Below are 25,845 nucleotides of genomic sequence, written 5' to 3' on the forward strand. Positions count from 1 at the left end.
CCCAATATTTATGGACCGGACTGTATATAAGCAGACCAACAAAGGTAGGCGCTAGTCCTTCTCAATAATAACCATATTCAAACTGCCCCTGATAAAAATGGTGAAAAATTAAAAAAAAAACCCATAAATAATGAATAATAAATAGTCCCCAAACACCATTTACTTGTGGTCAAGAAAAAGAATTAAGTGATCAATTCCATTAATTCAGCAGTGCTTCACCAACATGTCCAGATAAAATTGTACACTTACCAGATCACATCAGTCAACAAAGTAGCCAGCAAGCATGCAATATCAGAGTGTGTGTATGGCCAAATTAGATATCCACTTCTTTATGCAGAATCACAGAAGTTTATCCACCCATAGACCCACTAGTAAACCCCCTCCAGTGCCAAACAAATCTCAGAGAGAAGCTCAAAAGCAACGCTCATAGTGCAATAAATGCTATTAAAAGAAGTAAAATTAAAAGTAGAAACTATATACACTCACATGAAATAGGTGCCAAAGGGGGCCCAAACACAAACAACTCTCTAGGGGGTTCCATTCCTTCACACCGCCGCTCGTACCACAGCCGATGTATGTTCCAGCAACTGGATGTGACCTCAATTCATTTTGCACGATGTGTGTCCTCAGGAAGCTCACTGCACTATGGCCATTTATTAGTCTCTTGTATGGACATTTTGATTAACATTGCTGTGGATGAGAGGGGATACTATTGAAGGAGCAGAGCGAGGATTGTGTTATAAGTGCATGGGTTTTGGAGTTTGGTAAAGGCATATTGAATGAATAAGTTATGTCTGACACAAGGTGGTTGGATCACTGTGGGGACACCGTTTGTACTTTAAGAAAGCTATTATTAAAAAATGATAAACCACTCACATGCAAGAATGTAATTAAAGTGGTATTACACTATTTTCGAATTTTTGTCTTTTTGGTGCCATTGGACACTGCAATTGGAGTTGTCTGCAGGGAATAGCAGGGAGACTGATATACAATGCATGATTACTAATTTCAAGGGTAAGGTTAGATACTGAAGGATTTCAATAGTTGCATGAGGATGCACTTTTAATGGGAACGCATGTAACGGGTTTAGTAAAGCACTAAGCACATAATAGAAATTTGAGCACATTTATGTACTCTAGAGGCTACTTATTTTAAAATGTATTTTGTTATATTGTTTTCAGAGCTTCTATTAGTGAATGCAAAGGGAAGAGGAATATTCTGGAAGGAAAAATTGGTAGTGGATTTCTATCAAGTGGGACTGATGATCCAGAGGGTAAGGGTAGATATTTGAAAGAAGTTGTCACAGGATGATGCAGGTTTTAGTGATGCATGGCAGACAATCACACAAATGAAGATATGAGCACATTGATTAGCTTTACGGTGCATTTTGTTTGGACATACTACACTATATGTTATTTTTTCCTTTTTGTTTTTGAGTGTGACAGGTATAGAAGGAAGAGGATTAATCTACAGAATTGAATTACACTTGTGGAGGAAAGAAGAAACAGGATGCATCTTATTTTCATGCATGTATTTTATTCTGATTCATGAATGAAGAGGTTCTTATTTTATTTGCTGAAGGCCATTGTGAGAACATTTTGATGATGTTTTAGGACAATTGACATTTCCTAAGCTCTGGTTGTTGAATGTATACAATCCAGCAACTCGGTTAGTTTTTAATGCTTACGGGACTTTTCAGTCCTAGTGCACTGGTATTTTGGGAATAATATCTAGGATACTATTTTTGTGAATGAGTAATGGGGGCCAATATCTGGGGGCCCTTTATAAAGGGGGCTTACCAGGTTTTAATAAGCCCCCAGCCTGCAGACCCCCACAACCACCAGACAAGGGTCGAGGGCAAGTAGTATGGTATGGTTCAGGAGGGATGGGGACACATGCTCGTACCGTCTCCCCCTTTCCTGGCCAGACATTCTGCACTCTCAGGTTAAGGGTCTGGTATGAATTTTCTTGGGGATGCTGGGAGAAGGCATACATATACCATGAATAAACACTAGAGCAGGGTTATTGAATTAAAATTCACAAAGGTCCAGTCAGTAAAATTTCCTTCAAGCAGAGGCCTGAATCATATGTTTGATTCTTAAAAGGCAGCTCTGTGCATTGGCAAACACAGAGCGTCTTTGCAAGTGCCAAACAGCATGGTGCCACAGTATCATGAAGCTCGGTATCACGCCATTTAAAAAAAGGGTCAGGGACTTCTTTCTCTGCGTTTCTGCGTATATGGAACCTACCCTCTGATCCTTCACATCACAGTCCTGTTATTACATCAGTGTTCTTCAGTTCCCCTGCACATCATCCCTCCCTTCACATTACAGTCCTTAGTCCCCCTTCACATTACAGTCCACACCCCCTTTATAGAACCACCCTTCACATTGCAATCCTCAGTCCCCCTTCACATTGCAATCCTCACCCCCTTTATAGAACCCATCCTGGACACTGCAGTCCCCAGCCCCTTTTCACATTCCTATCCTCATTACCTTTATAGCACTCCCATTTGCATTCATGTCCTCACCCCCTTTATAGCTCCCCATTTACATTCCTGTTTTCACACCCTTTATAGAACCCCCCCCCCTTCACTCTGCAGTCCCCCCTTCACATTCCTGTCCTCCCCCCCCCTTTTATAGCACCCCCTTCACATTCCTGTCCTCACCCCCTTTATAGTACCCCTTCACATTCCTGTCCTCACCCCCTTTATAGAACCCCCCTTCACTCTCCAGTCCTCAGCCCCCCGTCACATTTCTTTCCTCACCCCATTTATAGAACCCATCCTTTACACTGCAGTCTCCAGCCCCCCTTCACATTCCTGTCCTCATCCACTTTGTAGAATCCCCCTCCTTTCATAACACTCAGTTCACATTCCTGCCCTCACCCGCACCTTTTATATCACCCTCTTCCCTTCACATTACCGTTTCCGGACCCCTTTCACATCACTCCCAGCTTCCCCCGTGCTTCATAGTTGTGACACAGCCCACTTCCCTTGCCTACCTTGCTATGATGCAGGGCAGTCCTAGAACTCAATCAGCTAATTGTTGTGCTACTGCCGTAGGTCAGCCCTGCAAAGAAGATAGTGCCAGCAGCAGCTGGGGGGGGAATGGCTCCTATATGGCGCAACAGCAGCGGGTCTGGGAAGAACATTGAATCGGTCCGCATCCGGACCACGGTCCGCCATTTAGTGATGGCTGCACTAGAGGATAACTAGAGCATCTGAGTCCATAGCCGGAGGATCTCTTGTTTTGTATATAGAGAAGGTATTTGTTGTTATTATTGTTGCACCTGGATTCTAAGATGGCCACATCTAGATTCCCCCATTTTTTGCATATCAAATTGAACACATCTGAATGTGGGGACCATTCCACCTGGTCAAAGCAGTTATGGCTGAGATAATCCACCTGCCAGTTGTGCACTCCTGGAATATGGGCTGCAGACAATGCTGGGCAGAATCTGGTTTGCTTCTTTTCAAGGAATGGGATGGTTGTTCTAAGCCACTGTGGCAGAATTGGACTGTACCTGAACTGTATGTCCAATGTTGGAGGGGCAGCCTGACAGCTCTGAGCTCCATGACATTGATGGGGAGTTTGATCTCACAGGTACAAAACTCCATGTGACAAGAGGTGGGTTAGAATGTTTTGCAAATCTGACCGCCCTTGAACAGTTTTTGGTTGATTTGGCAAAAGAAAGCGGTGAAGTGGTAGAGATTTGAACTCTATCTTGTAATCTTGTACCCTTTTGCAACCACGGATTGAACCCACAGGTCTGGGACATCTATGACCCAGAGACATGCAAATTGCAACAGATGTCCCCCCACTCTTAGGAGTGAGGGTGCCCCTTCATTGTGCGGATGGTTTTGGAAAGGGCTTGATGGCTTTTGTGGGCAAAGCCTTGTGCTGAAAGGGAGGGCTGAACTAAGGAGTAAGGACCTACTGAAGAGGGAGGTTTTGTCCCTCTTATGAAGTGGTCAGGTGCTTCACCAAACAGATGTCCACCTTGGAAGGGCATATGTGTAAGGCAACTTTTACAGGCAATTTCTTAAGTCCAAGTCTGTAACCAAAGGTTTGTACATACAGTATGAATGGAGTTTAGAGACCATCTGATTATTTGTCTCATGATGTGTTCCACGGCATCTACACTAAAAGAAAAGAGAAAAAAGGCAGTTTTCATATGTGTTCCGCAACTGGACAATCCTGAAACACAAGGTCATGTTGGTTATTCATTGTCGTAGTCCAGCTAACTGCAGTTTGACACAAAAATAGCAGAAAAATCTGGTTGCCCGGGCTGGGCCTGACAGGTTGTAGACAATTCTTTCTCAAATTTTCTGTCAGTAGTATCTTTAAAAGAAGTAACATCTTCAATAGGTACAGTGGGCTGTTTGTTTATGACATGGATTGCACAGTCAACCGCAGAAAAAGCCCATTTTTGTGCAAACCCCACCGGGTAGGGTTCAACAAAGATTTTGGGGGGTATAAAATCCTTTCAGGAGTGATCTATTCATTAAATTCTACCAGTTTATGAACAGGGAATGTTTAGCAAATATTTGTAGGTTCCTCTGTGTCCTGGGGGCATGCTGCGATGGGGGGGAATTCAGCCTGCAGTATGCCAGGGCTTTTGCAGATAGAGGCAATGAGCTTCTAAACATTAGCTAGCATATTGTGTGAAGTTCCTTCTTCAATATAGTGACAATATGGGTGAGAGAAATCTTCTGCAGCTTCCTCCAACACTGCCTTGATATTCTCTTCATTCCCCCTTAGTCCACATCCTCAAGGACAAACATGCCAGAGTCCAACTCTGGTCGACTAGCTCCTTTTTGTCTAGTCTCCACCATCGCTACAAGCGAGGGTTTTTCCCTGTGGGTTATTCATGGAGTAAGCATGTCCAGAATGCATTTTCCTGGGGAAAAGGTCAGAGGGAGCACCTGAACACCTTATAAGTGCTCTAGGCAGAAGTGGTTTTAAAGTGGTATGATATAACACCTAATCATTCACCTAAGATTGAACTTTGAGTGGTTGGATTTTAGAGCCAAATTTGAAACGTTTTCACTGCAAAGCGAATATATTAAAAAAATAGCTTCATTTTATACAGCAACGATCAAAAATATAGGGTGACCCTTTCTTATGTGTCCACAATGCTGGACTGTATACAAGTTTAGGCTTCCGCCATCACAGTGGGCAAACCCCTCAACAAGGGTCTTCAGGGACAGGGTTTTCATAGTGATGGACCTGTATGGCACCTGCGGCTAATTCATGCTGCACAAAGTTCCAATGTGAGCACACCATGCAGGATCCAGTGCCTGAAGCAACATTACAGGCCATTACAGTGGTATGGCTCCCAAGGTTTTACAAAAGTTGCACCAATACGGATACACTGCTCCTGTGTAGGTAACAGAAAACAATGAGAGTTGATTGAATCGGAGAATACCACTAATTTCCAGTTTCGGGCCACCCTAGGTTCACTGCTGGCCAGGATAACAAACATCTACAACACCCTTGGGTGTTGGCAACATCAGAACTATGCAATTCTTAGTGAACCAACCCAGGCCCTACCATGCTCTACCAGGCCCTACCATGCTCTTGCCTCCTTTGGACCCCCTAGGTGCATTTCACCTTAGGCACCAAGAAAGGTCTCTATCCTTGCCAAAACAATTTGCTAGGCATCTTACCCCCTTCAAATCTTTACGCCACAATGCAAAAAAATCCCTCATGCACTCTACTTTATAAGTTTCTTACTGCCCCATGTGACGATTTTACCCCACCCCATTTAAAAAAAAAAAAAAAGGAACTTCGAATTTCCCTCTCCAGAACTCAGATATGTAGAGCCATTTCATTGTCCCATAGGGTATCCCTGTCTAACAGATTCAAGGAATAGCACTATAAACTTCTCACACGGTGGTACCATGTACCTGCCCTTCTTCAAAAGCAGATTCCTTAGGTTCCTAGCACGTGTTGCCAATACCAATTTGGTCTGGGCATGCTATCCCACATTTTCTGGGACTATCTTTTACCACAGCCTTTCTGGTTGGAGGCGTGTAAAATAATCTTCCAAGCTTAAGTCGATTTAGAGACGAACCCCATTAGTTACCACCTACACAGACACTGTTCCTCTGAAACACTACAAAACATCACCCACTGCTCAACGTATTACAGCAGCCCGACCATATGTTCTGGCACTGGAAATCAACAACCCCTCTCATGTCTTGCATGAGATTGTCCAGAATTACTGAAATCTGTAAGACAGAGGAGCTGATGACTATCCTTTAATTCAAGAAGAAAAATACACTCTGCCGCCGACTGCCTTCACGACAGCATCCTCTCACTGTCATGTCCTGACATAGCCACCACCTTGTACAATGACTCACTGTCAGCTGCCCTAGACTCTCTGGCACCCCTTACCACACGCATCATCAAACCCAGACCGCTTCAACCCTGGCAGACCGACAGCACTAAACGCCTCAAACGTCGCAGTCGCGCACTGGAGAGACTGTGGCGCAAAACCAGGTCCCCTCATACTTTCTCCCTCTACAAATCTGCATTTCTTATCTACACCTCCTCCCTCCACGCCGCCAAGCAGGCCTACTTTGTTAACCTAATAAACACCCTCTCCTCCTGCCCCCGCCGACTCTTCTCCACCTTCAACTCCCTGCTCTCCCCCCCCCCTCCTCCACTCAGTACCTCTCTCACCGCCCACGAAATTGCCACCCATTTCCACAACAAGATTGACGCTATCCGTAAGGACATCGTCAACTTGCAATCTACCTCCCCACCTAGCCTCCTCGCCCCCGTCACCCCTTCATCTCCCCCCTCCTCTGCCCTCACAACCGCACTGCCCCCCTCCTCTCCCAATGCCCCGCCCACCATAACCCCCCCCGCACTGCACTCCCTCAGCCCTGTCACTACTGAGGAAGTCGCCAAAGTCCTCTCAAAAGCCCGCCTCACTACCTGCCCCCTGGACCCTATCCCCTCTCAACTCCTCCGGTCACCCCCCTCTTCCCTCATCCGCTCCCTCACCCACATCTTCAATCTCTCCCTCTCTACTGGCGTATTCCCCTCCCCCCTAAAGCACGCGCATATCACCCCCATCCTCAAAAAGCCCTCCCTGGATCCCGCGGACCCCAACAACCTCAGACCCATCTCCCTGCTGCCACTCACCTCCAAGCTCCTTGAACGCTTAGTCTACGATCGCCTAAGCTCCCACCTTACTGACAATAACCTCCTTGACCCTCTACAGTCCGGCTTCCGTCCCCTACACTCCACTGAAACCGCCTTCCTCAAAATCACTAACGACCTACTCAACGCCAAAGCCAAGGGCGACTACTCTGTCCTCCTTCTCCTGGACCTCTCTGCGGCCTTCGACACAGTTGACCACCCCCTCCTTCTTAGTAAACTACTCTCCCTTGGCATCGGAGATGCTGCTCTCTCCTGGTTCTCATCCTACCTATCCCGACGCTCCTTCAGTGTCACCTACAATGGTGCCACCTCCCCCTCCCTCCCCCTCTCTGTTGGGGTCCCCCAAGGCTCTGTCCTTGGACCCCTTCTCTTCTCCATCTACACCTCCTCCCTGGGCAAACTCATACAATCTCACGGCTTCAACTATCACCTCTATGCTGACGACACCCAAATCTACCTCTCCACCCCTCACCTCACCCCCACTATCTCCGCCCGCATCACTCACCTCCTAAATGACATCTCAGACTGGATGTCGCTACATTTCCTCAAGATTAACCTCTCCAAAACCGAGCTTCTCGTCTTTCCCCCTGCCCACACCCCCCCCCCCCCATCCTATCCATCATCACCAACAACTCCACTATCACTTCCACCCCGCAAGCCAAAGTCCTTGGCGTCATTCTTGACGCGAACCTCTCCCTCCAACCGCATGTCAAATCACTCACAAACACATGCAGGCTCCATCTTCGCAACATTGCCAAGATCCGCTCCTTCCTCACCCCAGACACCACCAAACTTCTAGTACACTCCCTCATCATCTCACGCCTTGACTACTGCAACTCCCTCCTCACTGGCCTACCCAAGTGCAGGCTCTCCCCGCTCCAGACCATCCTGAACTCAGCTGCCAGACTCATCCACCTTACCACCCGCTCCACCTCTGCCACCCCCCTCTGCCTCTCCCTCCACTGGCTCCCGATTGCCCAACGCATCAAATTTAAACTCCTTACCCTGACCTACAAAGCCGTTCACAACACTGCCCCTGACTACCTCACCAATCTGATCACCAGGTACCACCCTACCCGTACCCTTCGCTCCTCACAGGACCTCCTTCTATCCTGCTCCCTGGTCTCCTCCTCCCATGCACGACTGCAGGACTTCTCCAGGTCCTCCCCCATCCTCTGGAACTCACTGCCCCAATCCATCAGACTGTCGCCTTCTCTATTCACATTCAGGCGCTCCCTCAAAACCCATCTCTTCAGGGAAGCCTACCCCACCCTCACCTAACGGCCATCCTCCCTCATTCCTCCTACCACTTCATCCCCCCCAGCCACTTCCTACTGTACCTTTACCCCCTCCCTCCTAGATTGTAAGCTCGTAAGAGTAGGGCCCTCTTACCCCTCGTACGCTGTCTGTCTTTGTTGTACTGTGCCATGTATTGTCCCCCCCTATTGTACAGCGCTGAGCAAACCCTTTGGCGCTATATAAACTCGTAGTAATAATAATAATAATAATAATAATACCAAAATACCTGTCTCTCTTGGATTAAACCCATACTCTTCCCCCACAAACTGACTCCATGATATATTTACAAAGCCTGGGGCCTGTCCCCTGGAGGAACATCTTTCTAAACCCCTCCCTAGACTCCCTTCTCTTTTTTTACTGTTCATCTGTTTCCTCTTCCTGTTCTAATCTTTATCCTACTTCTTCTCTGTCCATTCCTTTCTAAACCTCTTAAACTGATGGTTTTCTGGATAACATTTTTCTTTTGTTACTGTATACATTTGAAAGGTTATTGCTGTCACAATAGTAAGCGCAGACACCCTTTGCTCAGGTCAGCTTCCCTCTGTCAATATGTCTATAGAGGTTGCCTATCACCAGGCTCCCTCACACAGTGTATCGTGACATTAACTGTATTGATATATTTTTTTTAATATGCCCTGGTAATGCTTGTATTATCTGCCATATTTGGTGGGGACTTTGCTGTATGTAATTTCTACTATATGTTGACATGCTTTGTCTTATCAAAATAAAGAATTACAATTATCGGAAGATTAAATTATACAGAAAAAAATAATAAAATAGTGAAGACAGTTCCTCTGGGAAGGAGAAGAGGTCCATCACCTACAAACACTAGCAAAAAACTAAGGACACAGGAGGTGGTGTGGGGTTATAGGTAAAGCACTCCAGGGAAATGCGTCCTCAAAAGCTTGCCAGTGTCCAATCACCTGAAGGTACAAGCCTATACCATGGAGTATGAACAAGTTACCTGTATCCTGTACTGTACAATTAAAGTAACTACATAGTTTAAAAGGGAAAATACTTCTCCAGAGCAGAACAGGTCCATCACCTAAGAACTGAGAAAAAACTGGAGTCTTCTGGAGTCGATGGGATTACATGAGTACATGCTAAAGGGTGGCCCTATAAAGTTTTCTTGCCAATGTCCAATCACATGAGTGTACAATAGCAGCTTGAGAAACAAAGGAGGATCAGGTTGCCACATCCAAGACCCTGCAGCCAAAGCTGAATGTGCCTATGCAGCCACACCCACCCTGTACAAATTTAGAAAAGGTGTGAGCAAAAGCCCAGGTTGCAGCCTTAAATTTTTTGTAAACTGGAGTCTGTCAACCAAAATTCAGGACATACCAAATTCCCTTACACAGTGAGCAGCAGCAGGAAAATGGCAAAAGCTAGGTAAATAGTCTGACAAATCTATTTAGAGAGTTGTTGATCTATTCTCCCTCAGTGGTGTTCAGGTAAACCCTGAAAAGAAAAATCATGGGAATACACAATCTCTCTTATATAAACCAGAGCAGAGCAAACAGCAGGAAGAGCAATATCCTCATTTAACTAAAGGAGGACACAGTCTTAGGAGAAAAAAAAAAAAAGGTGGTCTTAGGTACCAAAAACCTTTTTCCAGTGAAAAATAGGAAATGGTACCGCACAGGTTAATGGTTTTTTCTTTTAAAATAAACATTGCATACATACCTGCTCTACGCAGTGGCTTTGCAAAGAGCAGCTATGATCCTCTTCTTGGGTCCCCCACTGGTGCTTCTGGCTCCTCCCCCTAGAGCAGTGCCCCCAATAGCAAGCTGCTTGCTATAGGGGAACTGGTGCATGCTCGCTTTCTAGCCCCGCTCTGTGCATCCGTAGATCCCCGGTCTCTCCTTACTGGCTGTGATTTACAGCAGTGGGAGCCAAAGATAACGGAAGTCTGGCTACCAAGCCTTTTGGGCTAGTCTGGAGCCATAAGAACACTACAAATTTTTCCAGCTCATCTCGAGCGGGGTGCGCACGCATTCAGCGGGCATGAGAATAGCGCGCATGCACAGTAGTGGCCGGAGACGGGAGCCAGCCAAATTTGTTTATCGGGAGGCCTGGGCACATGTGGGCTGCTGCCGCTGAGGGATTCCTGTGGCTGGGGCACAAAGCAGGCTATTCAGGGGAAAGTATTGGCCAGCCAGTCAGGAGCTGCCCTTGGTGGCTCATAAGGTCAGCAATTGCATTGAGTGTTTTTCTTCAGCACACTACTTGCATAGCTGTATCTTGTGGTCTGTGTTTACTAGTGGAGGTGCATAGGCTTTTACACTATCTGAAGTAATGTCTTCCAGAAAGTGGAGTGGGGGAGGCACAGCAGGACAGGGCACCAATTTGCCACCACCAGTTCCTGAGGAACCTAGCCAAAGGTCCGCTGTAATATCCTCTCCTGAGAAGCCAGAAGCAACTGGGTAGTCTAAGCCACTGCATTTATCTGGCATTGTGGCTACTAATGGGATATATGCCTCAGCATATGTAACCAAGGATGATCTTGCTTCAGCTTTAGTGGGGTTAGAAGATAAGATCGTTGAAATGATTGCATGTGTCTCAGGGGACTAAGAAGCGTGATAGATCCCTGTCACTAGAACCACCAATCCTGGAGCAGGAATGGGTGGAACCTGAGGATGAGGAAGAACTGGAGGAGGTCAGGAAGTAGAGTCTATGTCTGAAGGGTCACAGCCTGAGGAGAAGCTGGCGGTTTCTGCATCCCAGTCTCAGAGATTATTAGTCCAGGACCTAACTAATAAGGTGCGATCTGGATTCAGGCTACCTCCGATAGAAACCTCTGAGGTTAAATTCTTCTCTGGGCTCTTTGAAGCCTCCACAGAGTACTCAGGCCTTTCCAGTGCGTCCTCTTCTGGAGCAAATTATGTAAACTGACTGGGATCACCCAGACATGGTTTTTGTTTCACCAAAGAGGTTTTCTTTTTCGTACTCCATGGAAGAGAAGATTGTTAAGAAATGGGGTTTGCCTTTAGTAGATGTAGCTGTTTAATCCCTGAATAAATCTTTAGCATGTCCTGTGGATAATGTCCAGGATTTCAAGGATCCAGCAGATAAGAAGCTGGAGTCTTTCTTTAAGGCCTCCTTCTCCATGGCAGGTTTGACTGCATGTCAAGGTCCTACCTTTTCCCAGAGGTTATGTTACTCCATGTGCTAGCATCCATCTTGGATTTCTGCTGAGCATGATGGGAATCTTTTATGCCTTCAGGTCTCTGAGGTCCATCCCCCAGAGGGGTGTGGCTGAGTACATATAAGCCTGGGATCTGCACATGCTCTTTGCACTTGTGTCTTGTGTCTTTGTCTTGCTACAGCTCTGTGTATACGCTCGTGACTCTTCTGGTATTCTGACTCGGCTTGTGACTAAGACCATTCTCTGCGTTTCCCTTTGATCTGACCTTCCGTTGCTGAACCCGGCCCGTGACCTGTGATTCTCTGTCTACTGTTCTGTACTGTTTTGTCCCGTTGTTATTGACCCGGCTTGTCTGACTACGCTATTGTCATTCTCACCAACTACACGCCATTGGCGGCGGCCATTACCGCAGCTGGGGTGTCTCGGGGGCCGCGACCTGGTCCCTGGTTGCGTCAAGTCCATCCCCACCATCAGGGGCCCTGGTGAAGGGCAGCCTGGGACTTAGACTCCGCGCCCTGAGGGACTTCAGTCTGTTGGTGGTGGTTGTCGTCAGCCAGTGCGTTACCCTGCCACTAGGCCTACCTGTCCGTTCCACAGCCCTGCCCTGACATTGCACAGCCAGCAGTGGCAGCTATTGGCATTTGCTAGAGTTTCTCACCGTGTCAAGCGAGTGCTTGGAAGACCGTTGGTGCAGGGGTAATACACAGCCGAGGATTTGGTGGAAGTTCCACGTGCTTTATGTTTTGCAGTTGACGCTTTTAAGGATTCAATTCAGCACATTTTTCGTCTGGTCCTCTTATTAGTGCAGATGCACAGAGGTTTGTGGCTGAAGAGCTGGTCAGCAGAATTGCCATACAAAAAATTATTGGCAGGTTTTCCCTTTCATGGAGAACAGCTGTCTGGGGAAGATTTGGACAAATATATCCAAAAGATTTCAGGAGAAAAGATTTCTCTTCAACCCTTTAAAAGGAGATCCAAGTGTCCTTCTTTTAAGGTGTCAGGGGCTTCAGTTGCTGGCCCCTCATCTACCAGGTAATCATTTCGCCACACACAGATTCACAGCCTCCAGAGGTAGAACTCAGAATCAAAACCCTGGGTGCAAAAGTCATCCAAGGCAGATTCAAAGTCCAACTCCTTATGAAGGGGCGCCCGGCACTCATTAGGGTGGGGGGAAGGCTTTTGAATTTGTTGCTGCCTGGAGGGCTCTAAACCAAGACAAATGGACATTTCCATGATTTTTCTGGGGTACAGACTAGAATTTCAGTCCCCCTCCCAGATTTCTAAAGTCAAATGTACCAATAAATCCAGGGAAGAGAAGAGCTTTATTTCAGGCACTCGATTGCCTATTATCTCGGGGTGATCACGGAGGTTCCAGTAAACAAAAGAATTCATGGGTTTTATTCAAACCTGTTCACAGTCCCAAATCCAAATGGGGATGAAAGGCCCATTTTGGACCTCAAGGGGCTAAATCATTTTCTAAATATTTGGCCTTTTCGTATGGAATCGGTTCAGTCAGTAGTGGCCTCCTTACAGGAAGGAGATTTTTTTTTTAGCGTTCATAGACATCAAGGATGTATACCTACATGTCCTGATATTTATTCCTCACCAATGTTTTCTACAGTTTGCAGTATGGGGGTCATCCAGTTCATAGCACTACTGTTTGAGCAGGCCACGGCTCCCAGAGTTTTCACAAAAATTCTTGCTCCAGACTTGAGACTACTCAAAACTCAGGGGGTATCAGTCATATGTTATCTAGACGATCTCTTGCTCAGAGGTCGATCAGTGCCCAGTCTGAAGCAGGATGTGGTCCTTACAATGCAGATCCTGGAACAGCTGGGTTGGGTGCTCAACTTCAAGAAGTTGGCCCTGGAACCAGTGCAGAACATGGAGTATTTGGGGATGATCCTAGACATGGCTCAGGCAAAGGTATTTCTGCCTCCAGGTAAACGTTTTGCCCTGAGGAATGAGGTTTGCAGTTTGAAGGCCAAGAAGTATCCTTCAATTCACCCCTGTATGAGGTTGCTAAGGAAGATGGTGTCCTCGTTCAAGGCTATTCCGTATGCCCAATTCCACTCTAGACTGCTGCAAATGTACATTCTGTCTGTTTGGAACAAGAAGATTCCAGCCCTGGATTACTGCATATCTCTGTCAGAGATACTGCGAAACCTGAATTGGTGGTTGATAACTTTCAGGTTGGGGGGCCATTCTGGAGGAGGCCACAGTTCAAGAAACATGGCTTCCATGGGAAAGGGTTCTTCCCATCAATGTCCTGGAACTTCGAGCAGTGAGGCTGGCTCTGAGGTATTGGACGTTCAGGCTTCAGGTCTGGCCTGTAAGGATTCAGTCCGACAATGCCACATCAGTGGCATACATCAACCACCAGGGCGGTACCAGGAGTCTAGATGCTCAGAAGGAGGTGAACTACATTCTGACCTGGGCAGAGAGATATGTTCCAAGTTTGTCGACAATGTTCATTCAAGGTGTTGAAAATTGCCAGGTGGATTATCTCAGTCGCCGGCAGTTGATTTCAGTGGAATGGGCATTGCATCCCGATGTTTTTCAAGGAAATCGGCCAGCGATGGGGATGCTCAGATATAGATCTGTTGGCATCCAGGTTCAACAACAAGGTCAATCTTTTTGTGTCCAGGGTTAGGGACCCTCACATGGCAGGGGTAAATACCTTAGTGATTACTTGTACCAGTTTTCACTGATTTATGCCTTTCCTCCATTTAGGGATGGTGCTAGACACGATTCAAGCAACGTTATTTCTGCCTCCAGGGAAATGTTGCGCCCTAATGAACAAGGTTTGCAGTTTGAAGGCAAAAAGGGGTATCCTTCAATTCGCCTCTGTATGACGTTGCTGAGGAAGATGGTGTTCTCGTTCAAGGCTATTCCCTATGCCCAATTCTACTCCTGGTACATTCTGACTGTTTGAAGATTCTGGCCCTGGATTACTGCATATCTCTGTCTTTAGAGGTACTGCGAAGCCTGAATTTGTGGTTGATGACTCACAATTTGGAGAGAGGGAAAGTGGAAGTTGGTAACCACCAAAGCCAGCCTTTCAGGTTGGGGGGCTGTCCTGGAGGAGGTCACAGTTCAGGGAACATGGCTTCCACAGGAAAGGGTTCTACCCATCAATGTCCTGGAACTTTGAGCAGTGAGGCTGGCTCTGAGGTATTGGACATCCAGGCTTCAGGGTTGGCCTGTGAGAATTCAGTCCGACAATGTAACAGTGGTGGCATACATCAACCACCAGGGCGGTACTAGGAATTGAGGTGCTAAGGAAGAGGCCTCAGGGTTGGCCTGTGAAGATTCAGTCCGACAATGTAACAGTGGTGGCATACATCAACCACCAGGGCGGTACTAGGAATCGAGGTGCTAAGGAGGAGGTGGTGAATTACATTCTGACCTGGACAAAGAGATAGGTTCCAAGTTTGTCAGCAGTGTTCAACCCGGTGGTAGAAAATTGGCAGGCGGATTATTTCATTCGCCAGCAGTTGATTCAAAGAATGGGATTTGCATCCCGAGTTTTTCAAGGGAGTCTGCCAGTGATGGGGTTGCCAGGACGTAGATCTGTTGGCATCCAGGTTCAACAAAGTCGGTCTTTTTGTGTGCTGGGTAAGGGACCCTCGTGTAGCAGGGGTAGATGCCTTAGTGCTTTCTTGGAACCAGTTTTCACTGATTTATGCCTTTCTTCCAATTCAGCTGCCACCACGTCTCTTGTGCAGAGTTTGGGAGTGACACGGATTGCTCCAGCCTGGTATGCGGACATAGTGAAGATGGCAGAAGGCCCGTGGTCCCTACCGTCAGACCTGTTGTCTCAAGGTCTTATATTGCACCCAGCTTTACGTTCGCTAAATTTGACATCGTGGCTATAGAAACCCAGATCCTGAAGGATAGGGGAGTGTCGTATTCTGTCATCCCTATCATATTGGGTGCTAGAAAGGTAGTCTCTAGGAACCTTTATTACAGAACCTAAGGGCCAATGTGGTGCCTATATTTAAAAAAAAAGGTCAAAATCTTTACCAAGTAATTATAGACCTGTTAGTTTAACTTCTATAGTTGGGAAGATAGTAGAGAGTTTAATAAAAGACCACATAGATGAGTTCTTGCTGGAAAATATATTTTAAGCAACAGACAGCATGGATTAAAGAAAGACAGAAGTTGTCAGACAAATCTGACTTCTTTTTATGAGGAGGTGAGCAAAACTTTAGACAGAGGTGTGGCTGTGGATTTGGTATACTTGGATTTTGCAAAAGCGTTTGACACAGTTCCCCACACACGGCTAATGTGTAAGGTAAAGTCTACAGGCTTGGAAAAATACGTATGTAAATGGATAGAAAACTGGCTACAAGATCGTATTCAGGGAGTAGTGGTTAATAAATCATACACTAAATGGTCTAGGGTTGTTAGTGGTGTACCCCAAGGTTCAGTGTTGGGACCCTTACTTTTTAATATATTTATAAACGATATAGGGTCTGGGATTAGAAATACCATGTCAGTCTTTGCAGATGACACCAAGCTGTGCAGTGGAATAACGTCCTTACAGGATGTCTCCAACTTACAAGCTGACCTCAATACACTGTTTAATTGGGCAACTATGTGGAAAATGAGGTTTAATGTTGATAAATGTAAGGTTATGCACTTGGGGGCTAAGAATATGCATGCATCATACATACTAGGGGGAGTACAACTGGGGGAATCAATGGTGGAGAAGGATCTGGGGGTTCTGGTAGATCACAAGCTTAATAATGGCATGCAATGCCAACGTGCGGTTTCTAAAGCAAGCAAAATCCTCTCTTGTATTAAAAGAGGTATAGACTCCAGAGAGAGAGAGATATAAATTTTACCCCTGTACAAATCATCTGGAATATGCAGTTCAGTTTTGGGCACCAATTCACAAAAAGAACATTGGGGAACTGGAGAAAGTACAGAGAAGGGCAACCAAACTAAGAGGCATGGAGGAGCTCAGCTATGAGGAAAGATTAGAGGAACTGAATTTATTCTCTCTTGAGAAGAGGAGATTATACATGATCAACATGTATAAATACATCATTGGTTCATATAGTGAACTTGTTGTAGTTATTCACAGGTCATAACAGAGGACAAGGGGGCACTCCTGACGTCTGGAGGAAAATAAATTTATTCTCCAAACACAGAAAGGTTTCTTCACAGTAAGAGCTGTGAAAACGTGGAATAGACTCCCTCAAGAGTTGGTTCTTTCCAGCTCAGTGGATTGCTTTAAAAAAGGCCTGGATTCTTTCTTGGATAACAGAATATAACTGGTTAATAACATTTATAGGTAAAGTTGATCCAGGAAATATCCGATTGCCCCTCTGGGGGATAAGGAAGGAATTTTTTCCCCTGCAGGAGCAAATTGTATTATGCTTTGCTGGGTTTTTTGCCTTCTTCTGGATGAACTGTGGGTGTAGGATTATAACTTTTTTTTTATGGTTGAACTGGATGGACTTTTGTCTTTTTTCAGCCAGACTAACTATGCAACTATGTGTTGTTTCTAGTGGCAATCCCTTCTGCAAGAAGGGTGTCGGAGCAGGCAGCTGTCTTCCTGAGAATCATTTCTGGTTTTGCATCATGATAAGGTGGTGTTGTGACCTTATCCGTCCTTTTTACCAAAGGTGGTGTCTGGTTTTCATCTCAATCAGGACATCGTTCTGCCTTATTTCCTAGGCCTCAGTCAGCAAGAGAAAGATCTCTGCATACCTTGTACGTGGTACGCGCTGTAAGGGTCTTTTTGATGGTGACTGCAAAGGTCATGAGGTCAGATGCTCTATTCGTGCTCCCAGAGAGGCCAAGGAAGGGGCAGGTGGCATCCAAGACGACTAGTTCACATTGGATCCGCCAATTGATCATTCAAGCCTATGGTTTGAAAGGGAAGGTCCCACTCTTACGGGTGAAGGCACACTCTACCAGGAGTTTGGGAGCATCTTGGGCAATTCACCATCTGGTGTCAGTGGCTCAGGTTTGCAAGGCCGAAACATGGTCTTTGGTTCACACATTCACAAGGTTCTACCAAGTGGATGTCAGAGCCGCAGAGGATTCTGCCTTTGGACGCATTGTTTTACGGATGGCGGTGTAGGTCCTGAGGGATTGTTAACAGTGGCCATCATGGTGTTACCCTCCCCTCAAATTTCTTTATTGCTTTAGGACAATCCACATAGTCATGCATGGCCTGCTCTATTGTCCCGTGATGTACAATAAAGAAAACTGGATTTTTTTCTATATACTTACCTGTAAAGTCCATTTCTTGGAGTACATCAGGGGACACAAGTCCCGCCCCTTTCTTGAATTTCATTGTTTGCTACAAAAATGTAAGTGCTTCCTATGTAGGAGGGGTTTATATAGGGAAGGACCTCCTCTCTCATTGGTCACCCAGTGTCCATTCACCCATAGGTAGCCTATACGTGTATGGTAGTTGAGCGAGCGCTCTATAAACAGATAGCAGCTAGAACACTAAAGGAAATCACAACAACCTTAAAATGCAAATGGATAAGTAAAGTGCAGCGCTGCGCTTTACTTACCCATAGGTAGCCTATAACCCACATAGTCACGAATAGCCTGCTCTGTGTCCCGTGATATACTCCAAGAAATGGATTTAAAAGGTAAGTATGTAGAAAAAATCCAGTTTATAAACAAATCTACTGAGCTAGCTATAGTTAGGAGAGGAAGTCTATTCCACATTTTTACTGCTCTTACAGTAAAGAAGCCTTTCCATAGGTGGAGGTTAAACCTCTTTCACCAGATGCAAGCTGTGTCCCCTTATTTTTGCATTGACATTAAAGCAAATTAAAGTGCCACAAATTAAAGAGGAATTTCCCCACCGCAAATTAAAGAACATGCCAGTAGCATGTATGAATAAATGAATCAATGAACGGGCACCAAAAATATCATGAACAGGAAATCTCATTGTTGAAGAGAGGTCACAGCTGAACCAATCACTATGTGAAACTTCCTGAATCCTATTAAAGCGCTTAAAGCTTTGTGGTCCAAAATAGGTCGGGCAGAGCTGTTGCATTTGGGAACGGTAAAAAGTTAGAGAAAACCTCCTGATGCCTTCCTGAAACATAACAAGAGATATATTGAGAGAGAGAGGGAGATTTAAGGCAAAAAAAAAGGTGGGGGGGGGGTTTAATTTTCTATCCTGCAGCTACTACCTTCGCAACCCAAGTTAAAAGTTATCCAAAGAAAAAGACCCAATAGGCCAACTGTCCTTCAAGCCAAAGAATTCCACAATAAATCACTGTAAGCAAGTCAACTGACCTGCATTAAGAGAGACCATAGTTTACCATCATCATCTATTCAGTCATGATTTAAATTCAGTTAAGCTGAAACAAAGTAATAGCCACTGGAGGAAAAACAAAAACAGTCTAGCAAGAGACACCAATTGTTTTCCCCTCATGTTCTTGCAGGATGTGGCATTCACGACTTGGAAATAGTCACCTTGTTAAGGTGAATGGTACAGGCAGATCCAGCTGGTGGAGTGGCCCATCTGTTCACTAACCACACGGGAAAGACAAAAACAGAAAACCATTTGAAGAGAAGCCGGTCAGATTGCTGTTACTCTGGGCTAATGAAATCATCAAAGTATAGTGGAGTAGGAAAAACTTTAGCAGGTCACTTCTAGGCACAGAGCCTTTGATGGAAGCATTGTCCAATTTTAGAATCTTAATTACTGACTGGATAATTATTTTATTACTAACTCATGACTTCTCTCTGCTGAAAAGAAAAATCTTTCCTTTCGCTGTGAGATTGGGAAGAGTCAGTACACGTTTTCCTACATCTTGGAGGGTCCAGGCAAGTTTTGGAAGATGGGACGCACTGATCCATGTCCATGAACAAAAAAGGAGATGTGAGGGACATTTACTGCAAGACCTACTCAGTAGATTGGGTAGCCATGACAAGTAAAACACAGAAGCAGGCAGCTCAGAGGAACATCTGCTGGCATCACAGAATGATCCTGCTTAGGCACTGTATAACTGTGAATTGTACATAGCACAAGCATATATTAAAGACTGCTATGAGGGTTCATCTGCATCCCCACAGTGACTGGTCCACTGCCTCAAGCATGTCAGAAACAGGAAGCAGCAGATGCAGGCAAAAGCAAGGTTACACCTCCAAAACCCTTGCTAAATAGAGAGCAACATATAGGTACAAAGTGCAAACCTTGACTTTCAGAACATACTAGGCTACAAGATCATTTTGCTAGTTGCAGTCAATTAAATAATGGGAGAAGCTGGTAATATTCCATTAGATGTGGATTCACACATGTGCAATGTGAATTGAAGCTGCAATTTCACAACTAATTGACAAAGTAGTTGTTCAGCGGTTCAGGTCAGGTTTAGATAAGGTTCAGGACAGGTATAGATCAGGATCGGGTCAGGATTTTATCCTGTTCACAACTGATGACACGTGCGATTCAGAAGCATTCCCTCGGATGACAATGAGCCTGAATTCGGACCTGAGCTGGACTGCACTGCTCAGAAAATTGAAAGGACTCTTTCAATTCGCACTGAATCCACACTCCGTTTGAACCGCATACAGTTATGTTCAAAATAATAGTGTGTTGAAAAAGTGAATAAAGCTCAAAATCCTTCTAATAGCTTTTATTTCCATACACAGAAATGCATTGGGAACACTACACATTCTATTCCAAATCAAAACATGAACAAAAATATATCAAATTTGTGTTGTTCCTCTAAAAAAAATTGAAGAAAAGTGAATATTAGACTGTTCAAAAAAATAGCAGTGTTTGTATTCTTCTTTACAAACTCAAACATTCACTATATAAACTGAAAAATGTTTGAAGATTTTGCTTTCCTTTGAATCACTTAATATTTAGTTGTATAACCACCGTTTCTGAGAACTGCTGTACATCTGTGTTGCATGGAGTCAACCAACCTCTGGCACCTGTGAACAGGTACTCAAGCCCAGGATGATTGGACTACATTCCACAGTTCTCTATTTCTTGGTTTTGCCTCAGAAACTGCATTTTTGATGTCACCCCACAAGTTTTCTATTGGATTAAGATTCGGGGATTGGGCTGGCCACTCCATAACGTCAATCTTGTTGGTCTGGAACTAAGATATTGCACGTTTACTGTTGTGTTTGGGGTCGTTGTCTTGTTGGAACACCAATTTCAAGGGCATTTCCTCTTCAGCATAAAAGGTAGCATGACCTCTTCAAGTATTCTGATGTATTCAAACTGATCCATGATCCCTGGTATGCGATAAATAGGCCCAACACCATAGAATGAGAAACATCCCCATATGATGCTTGCGCAACCATGCTTCACTGTCTTCACAGTGTACTCTGGCTTGAATTCAGTGTTTGGGGGTCGTCTGACAAACTGTCTCCGGCCACTAGACCCAAAAAGAACAATCTTACTTTCATCAGTCCACAAAATGTTGCACCATTTCTCTTTAGGCCAGTCAATGTGCTCTTTGGCAAATTGTAACCTCTTCAGCACGTCTTTTTTAAAACAGTGGGACTTTGCGGGGGTTTCTTGCAGATAGCTTGGCTTCACATAGGCGTCTTCTAATTGTAACAGTACTCACAGGTAACTTTAGACCTTCTTTGATCTTCCTGGAGCTGATTGTTGGCTGAGTCCTTGCCATTTTGGCTATTCTTCTATCCATTCGAATGGTAGTTTTTCGCTTTCTTCCACATCTTTCAGGTTTTGGTTGCCATTTTAAAGCATTTGCGATCATTCTAGCTGAGCAGCGTATAATTTTCTGCACTTCTTTATATGTTTTCCCCTCTCCAATCAACTTTTTAATCAAGGTACGCTGTTCTTCTAAACAATGTCTGGAACGACCCATTTTCCTCAGAATTTCAGAGAGAAATGCACGGTAACCAGCATGTACAACATTTGCTGCCTTCCTTCCTTAAATAAGGGCAAGAATTGCCACCTATTTTTCAAAGAATGAATGACCTCACTAATAGAACTCCACACTGCTATTATTTTGAACATGCCCCTTTCAATTAGCGATTCAATTACACAGAATCAGCAGCATGCATGTCATGACTGTTGGGTCTGTTGGATTTCTATTACTCTACTACACCTGCTAGTAAATTATTTGCCATGTAGAAATATCATTTCTACCAAAAACAGTGATTGATCAGGTTAGTGATGTCTGACTGCTATTATTTTGAACACAACTGTATATGTTAACAGTCACAATAGAAACCAATGTTAATTCACATGTCATGAATATTGGATGCGGTTCAAGATGCATCCACTTTGTATATACTCTCATCAGCTACTTTATTAGGTACACCTTGCTATTACTTGGTTGGACCCCCTTTTGCATTCAGAAGTGCCTTAATTCTTCGTGGCATAAATTCAACAAGGTGTTGGAAACATTTCTCAGAGATTTTGGTCCATATTGACATAACAGCACGCAGTTGCTGAGGATTTGTTGGCTACACATCCATGATGCAAATCTCCTGTTCCACCACATCCCAAAGGTGCTGTATTGGATTGAGATCTGGTGACTGTGGAAGCCACTGGAGTACAGTGAACTCATTGTCATGTTCAAGAAACCAGTTACAGATGATTTGATCTTTGTGACATGCTGCATTATCCTGGAAGTAGCCATCAGAAGATGGGTACACTGTAATCATAAAGGGATGGACATGGTCAGCAACAATACTCAGGTAGGCCGTAGCATTTAAACAATGCTCAATTGGTACTAATGGACCCAAAGTGTGCCAAGAAAATATCCCCGACACCATTACACCATCACCAGCCTGAACCGTTGATACAAGGCAGGATGGGTCCATGCTTTCATGTTGTTTACACCAAATTCTGACCCTACCATCTGAATGTCACAGCTGAAATCGAGACTCAGACCAGGCAAAATTTTCCCAATCTTCTACTGTCCAATTTTTGTGAGCCTGTGCAAATTGTAGCCTCTATTTCCTGTTCTTAGCTGACAGGAGTGGCACCCAGTGTGGTCTTCGGCTGCTGTAGTCCATCTGCATACCTTCGTTGTAAGGAGTGGATATTTGAGTTACTGTTGCCTTTCTATCATCTCGAACCAGTCTTCCCATTCTCCTCTGACCTCTGATATCAACAAGCCATTTTTGTCCACACAACTGCGGCTCACTGGATATTTTCTCTTTTTCGAACCATTCTCTGTAAGCCCTAGATATGGTTGTGCATGGAAATCCCAGTAGTTCAGCAGTTTTTGAAATACTCAGACCAGCCCCTCTGGCACCAACAACCATGCTACGTTCAAAGTTACTTAAATACCCTTTCTTCCCTATTTGCATGCAATTTGTATTACCAAGCAATTGAACATGTATACCTAATATAGTGGCCGGTGAGTGTTTGTGAAGCGGCTCTAAGGGTGACACCACTATTCACAACACAATCACTGAATCAGCACCTGGTCAACAACAAGGTGTAAAAAGGCAAACATTGATCTTTGAGAGGGGCACTAAGCTGCCAGGCTGTCCCCACTGAGGCTTGGGGAACACACCCCTTCTTTAAAGAGATTTGTCAGAAAAGTTCTCAGAAAAATGAGTGAAACATCAAGAGCCCAATGTATCAGAGAAGCCACGCCCATTTTCTGTACAGTAACTATCTGAATAAGGAAGGCCCTCACAGGTAGCGGCCAATAAGTGGCCCTAAAGTTAGCATAGATTTATGCCCACAGATCAATGGCAGTGAAACAAAGGGGAAAACAGATCAAAGAAGATAGAAGATAGTGTAAAATAAACTACTTTACCCCCTTCACGACTAGGCCATTTTTTGCTATACTGCGCTGCGCTATTTTAACTAATAATTGCACAAGCATGCAACTCTTTACCCAAGCGAAATTTATATCATTTTTTCAGACAGGTTATTTTGGTAGTATTTGGTCACCACTAGGTTTTTTATTTTTTGTGTTATAAACAAAAAAGCCTGACAATTTTGGAAAAAAAAAAAAAAATTTTTTACTTTCTGCTATAAAACATATCCCAGGGGTGTGGAAATATATATAAAAAAAAAAAAAACTACTTGTCCAAGGGACTAAAATGGGGTCCCAATCTACTTGTCCCTCATGACAATCTACTTGTCCTGATGAAAAAAAAAATTTTTTTTTTCCCAGAATGGAAAATAAGAAGGGTTGATGTTTCTTATTAGGCAGAGGTGCTTTTAGGAATGTCTGGGGATTTTAAAAATGAAAAACGGGCTTTATGGTGACATAAACTTTTAATGCTTTTTAGATTTTGCTGAAAATTTCCTAGAACCCACAAATGAGCGCTGCATACAGAGTGCAGGGTTCAGGGGAGCGCTGCGTACAGAGTGCAGGGTTCAGGGGAGCACTGCGTACAGAGTGCAGGGTTCAGGGGAGCGCTGCGTACAGAGGGCAGGGTTCATGGGAGCGCTGCGTACAGAGGGCAGGGCTCAGGAATATATCTCATAGGCCAGTTTACATCCCCCCCTTCTAGCATCAGAGAGATTACATTGGTTCTAAATGGGGGGAGGGGGCAATGTGCTAATTTCTAATGTGGGAGAGAGGAGGAACATCAGGGATAAGTGGGAGAAGAGGGGGACATTGGGAATAGGTGGGAGAGGAGGGGTGGACACTGGGGATAAGTGAGGGGGAGAGGGAGGACATTTGGGATAAGTGGGAGAAGAGGAGGAACATAAGTGGAGAAAAGGGGGGAATTTTAGATAAGTGGGGGGGGGACATTGGGGATAAGTGGAGGAGCAGGGGACATTTGGGATAGGTAGGAGAGGGGAACCATTGGGGATTAGTGGAGGGAGATGTTCATTACGGGTGGGGTACAGCAACACAGCTATTCCTGGAACAGCAGAGGAGCAGAGCTCTGAGCAGTATGCTTCAGGGACTAGAGGTGGCTCAGTGTCCCAGGACTGACAGTCAATATGAAAAAGTCAGGAAAGTATGTATGCACTTCTTGTGAAAAGAGGAGCAAAACTCACAGTTTGGGCTTTTCATTGCAGAAGATTAATTAGCTGAAGTAGAGTGTGGGGCAAGGACAGGCTGTAATACGATACATTAAGGGATGTTTCATAGGATTTGTTGCAACCAGTAAAACCAAAACAGGTGTGTGTTTTTTAAGGGCAGGACAGCTGTCAGCAACACATCTAATATCATCACACTGATTGGAGTCAAGGTTGGCTCACTCCTGGCTCCAATTAGCTCTGGGAGAAGTCATTAAGCTAGGGCCTCACATACTTTTTCCTCCCTGCACTGTGAATGTTTACATGTTATGTGCAATTAAACCGTGGCAACATCTAATGTTTGTGTAGTATTATGTTCAGCAGACTGTGTTCTTCTATTGTTGTGACTTAGATGACGTTCAGAGCACATTTTATGCCCAATTCATGCAAAACTCCACGGAATCCCAAGGGGTTCACATACTTTTTCTTGCAACTGTAATCCCAAGGGGTTGACATATTTTTTCTTGCAACTGTATATATATATATATATATATATATATATATACACACACACACACACATATACACACACACACACATACATTTTAGTGTGTATAACTATTCTTTGTGAATTCATACAGATATGCCTGTACAGGAAATCTTGACAATTTTGCTAAATTTAAGATAGTTTAAATATCTTTTTATCCAGAAAGAGCTACCAATATAACACACATTCATTGTATAATATCTAGTTCAGACCAGGTTTAAAATATTGAATCAATTTTACTTTAAAAGTTATACAAATTTTTAATCTCACCTTTTCTGATATGCCTGGACTTACAGACTGCCCTCTTCGGTCCTCGTTACCCTTGCCATGCCAGGTTACTTCAGCGGTCTGCTCCCCTTCTTTTCCAAATACAACCCATGCATGGTCCTCAGAAAGAGCTAAATGCACATCAGAAAGACCTAGGACTTGACAAGCAGCAACAACTGCAAATGCCACACCAGGTGAATCAAGCTTTGTTCCTAAAACATACAGAGAAAAGTAAATCAACACTGCTTAAAAGTGTTACTGTAAGTGAGAAATAAAGAAACAAAATCTGTAATGGTTTTTCACTTTTAGGCTTAAAACACAAAAATCTTATTCAATCTCCCCTTTTCGCCCTAACAGGCTTCCGGCATCGCTTTACTCAAAAACTGCCCTTGGTCAACAGGTGAAAGTAGCAGCGAGACAACTACTTAACCACTTGCCTAACGGGCAACGGCAACTTCTCTCCTACTACTAAATACTTACAACCCTCAAAGGTTATATA

General features: G+C 44.5%; 1 protein-coding gene across 2 annotated transcripts in view; it reads right to left on the reverse strand.

Annotated features, from left to right (window-relative positions):
* The window catches only part of MEN1 (menin 1), a 373,352-nt gene that overhangs the window by 275,638 nt on the left and 71,869 nt on the right, over positions 1-25,845 (reverse strand). For both annotated transcript variants that reach the window (XM_089681659.1, XM_089681660.1), the window contains exon 3: positions 25,350-25,558. In XM_089681659.1, coding sequence (XP_089537785.1) covers positions 25,350-25,558 — 209 coding nt within the window. The remainder of the gene's footprint in view (positions 1-25,349; positions 25,559-25,845) is intronic.

The sequence above is a fragment of the Staurois parvus genome, unplaced genomic scaffold, assembly GCF_062004578.1.
Source record: "Staurois parvus isolate SC_StPar_1 unplaced genomic scaffold, SC_StPar_1.0 ptg000275l, whole genome shotgun sequence".
Lineage (NCBI taxonomy): Eukaryota > Metazoa > Chordata > Amphibia > Anura > Ranidae > Staurois > Staurois parvus.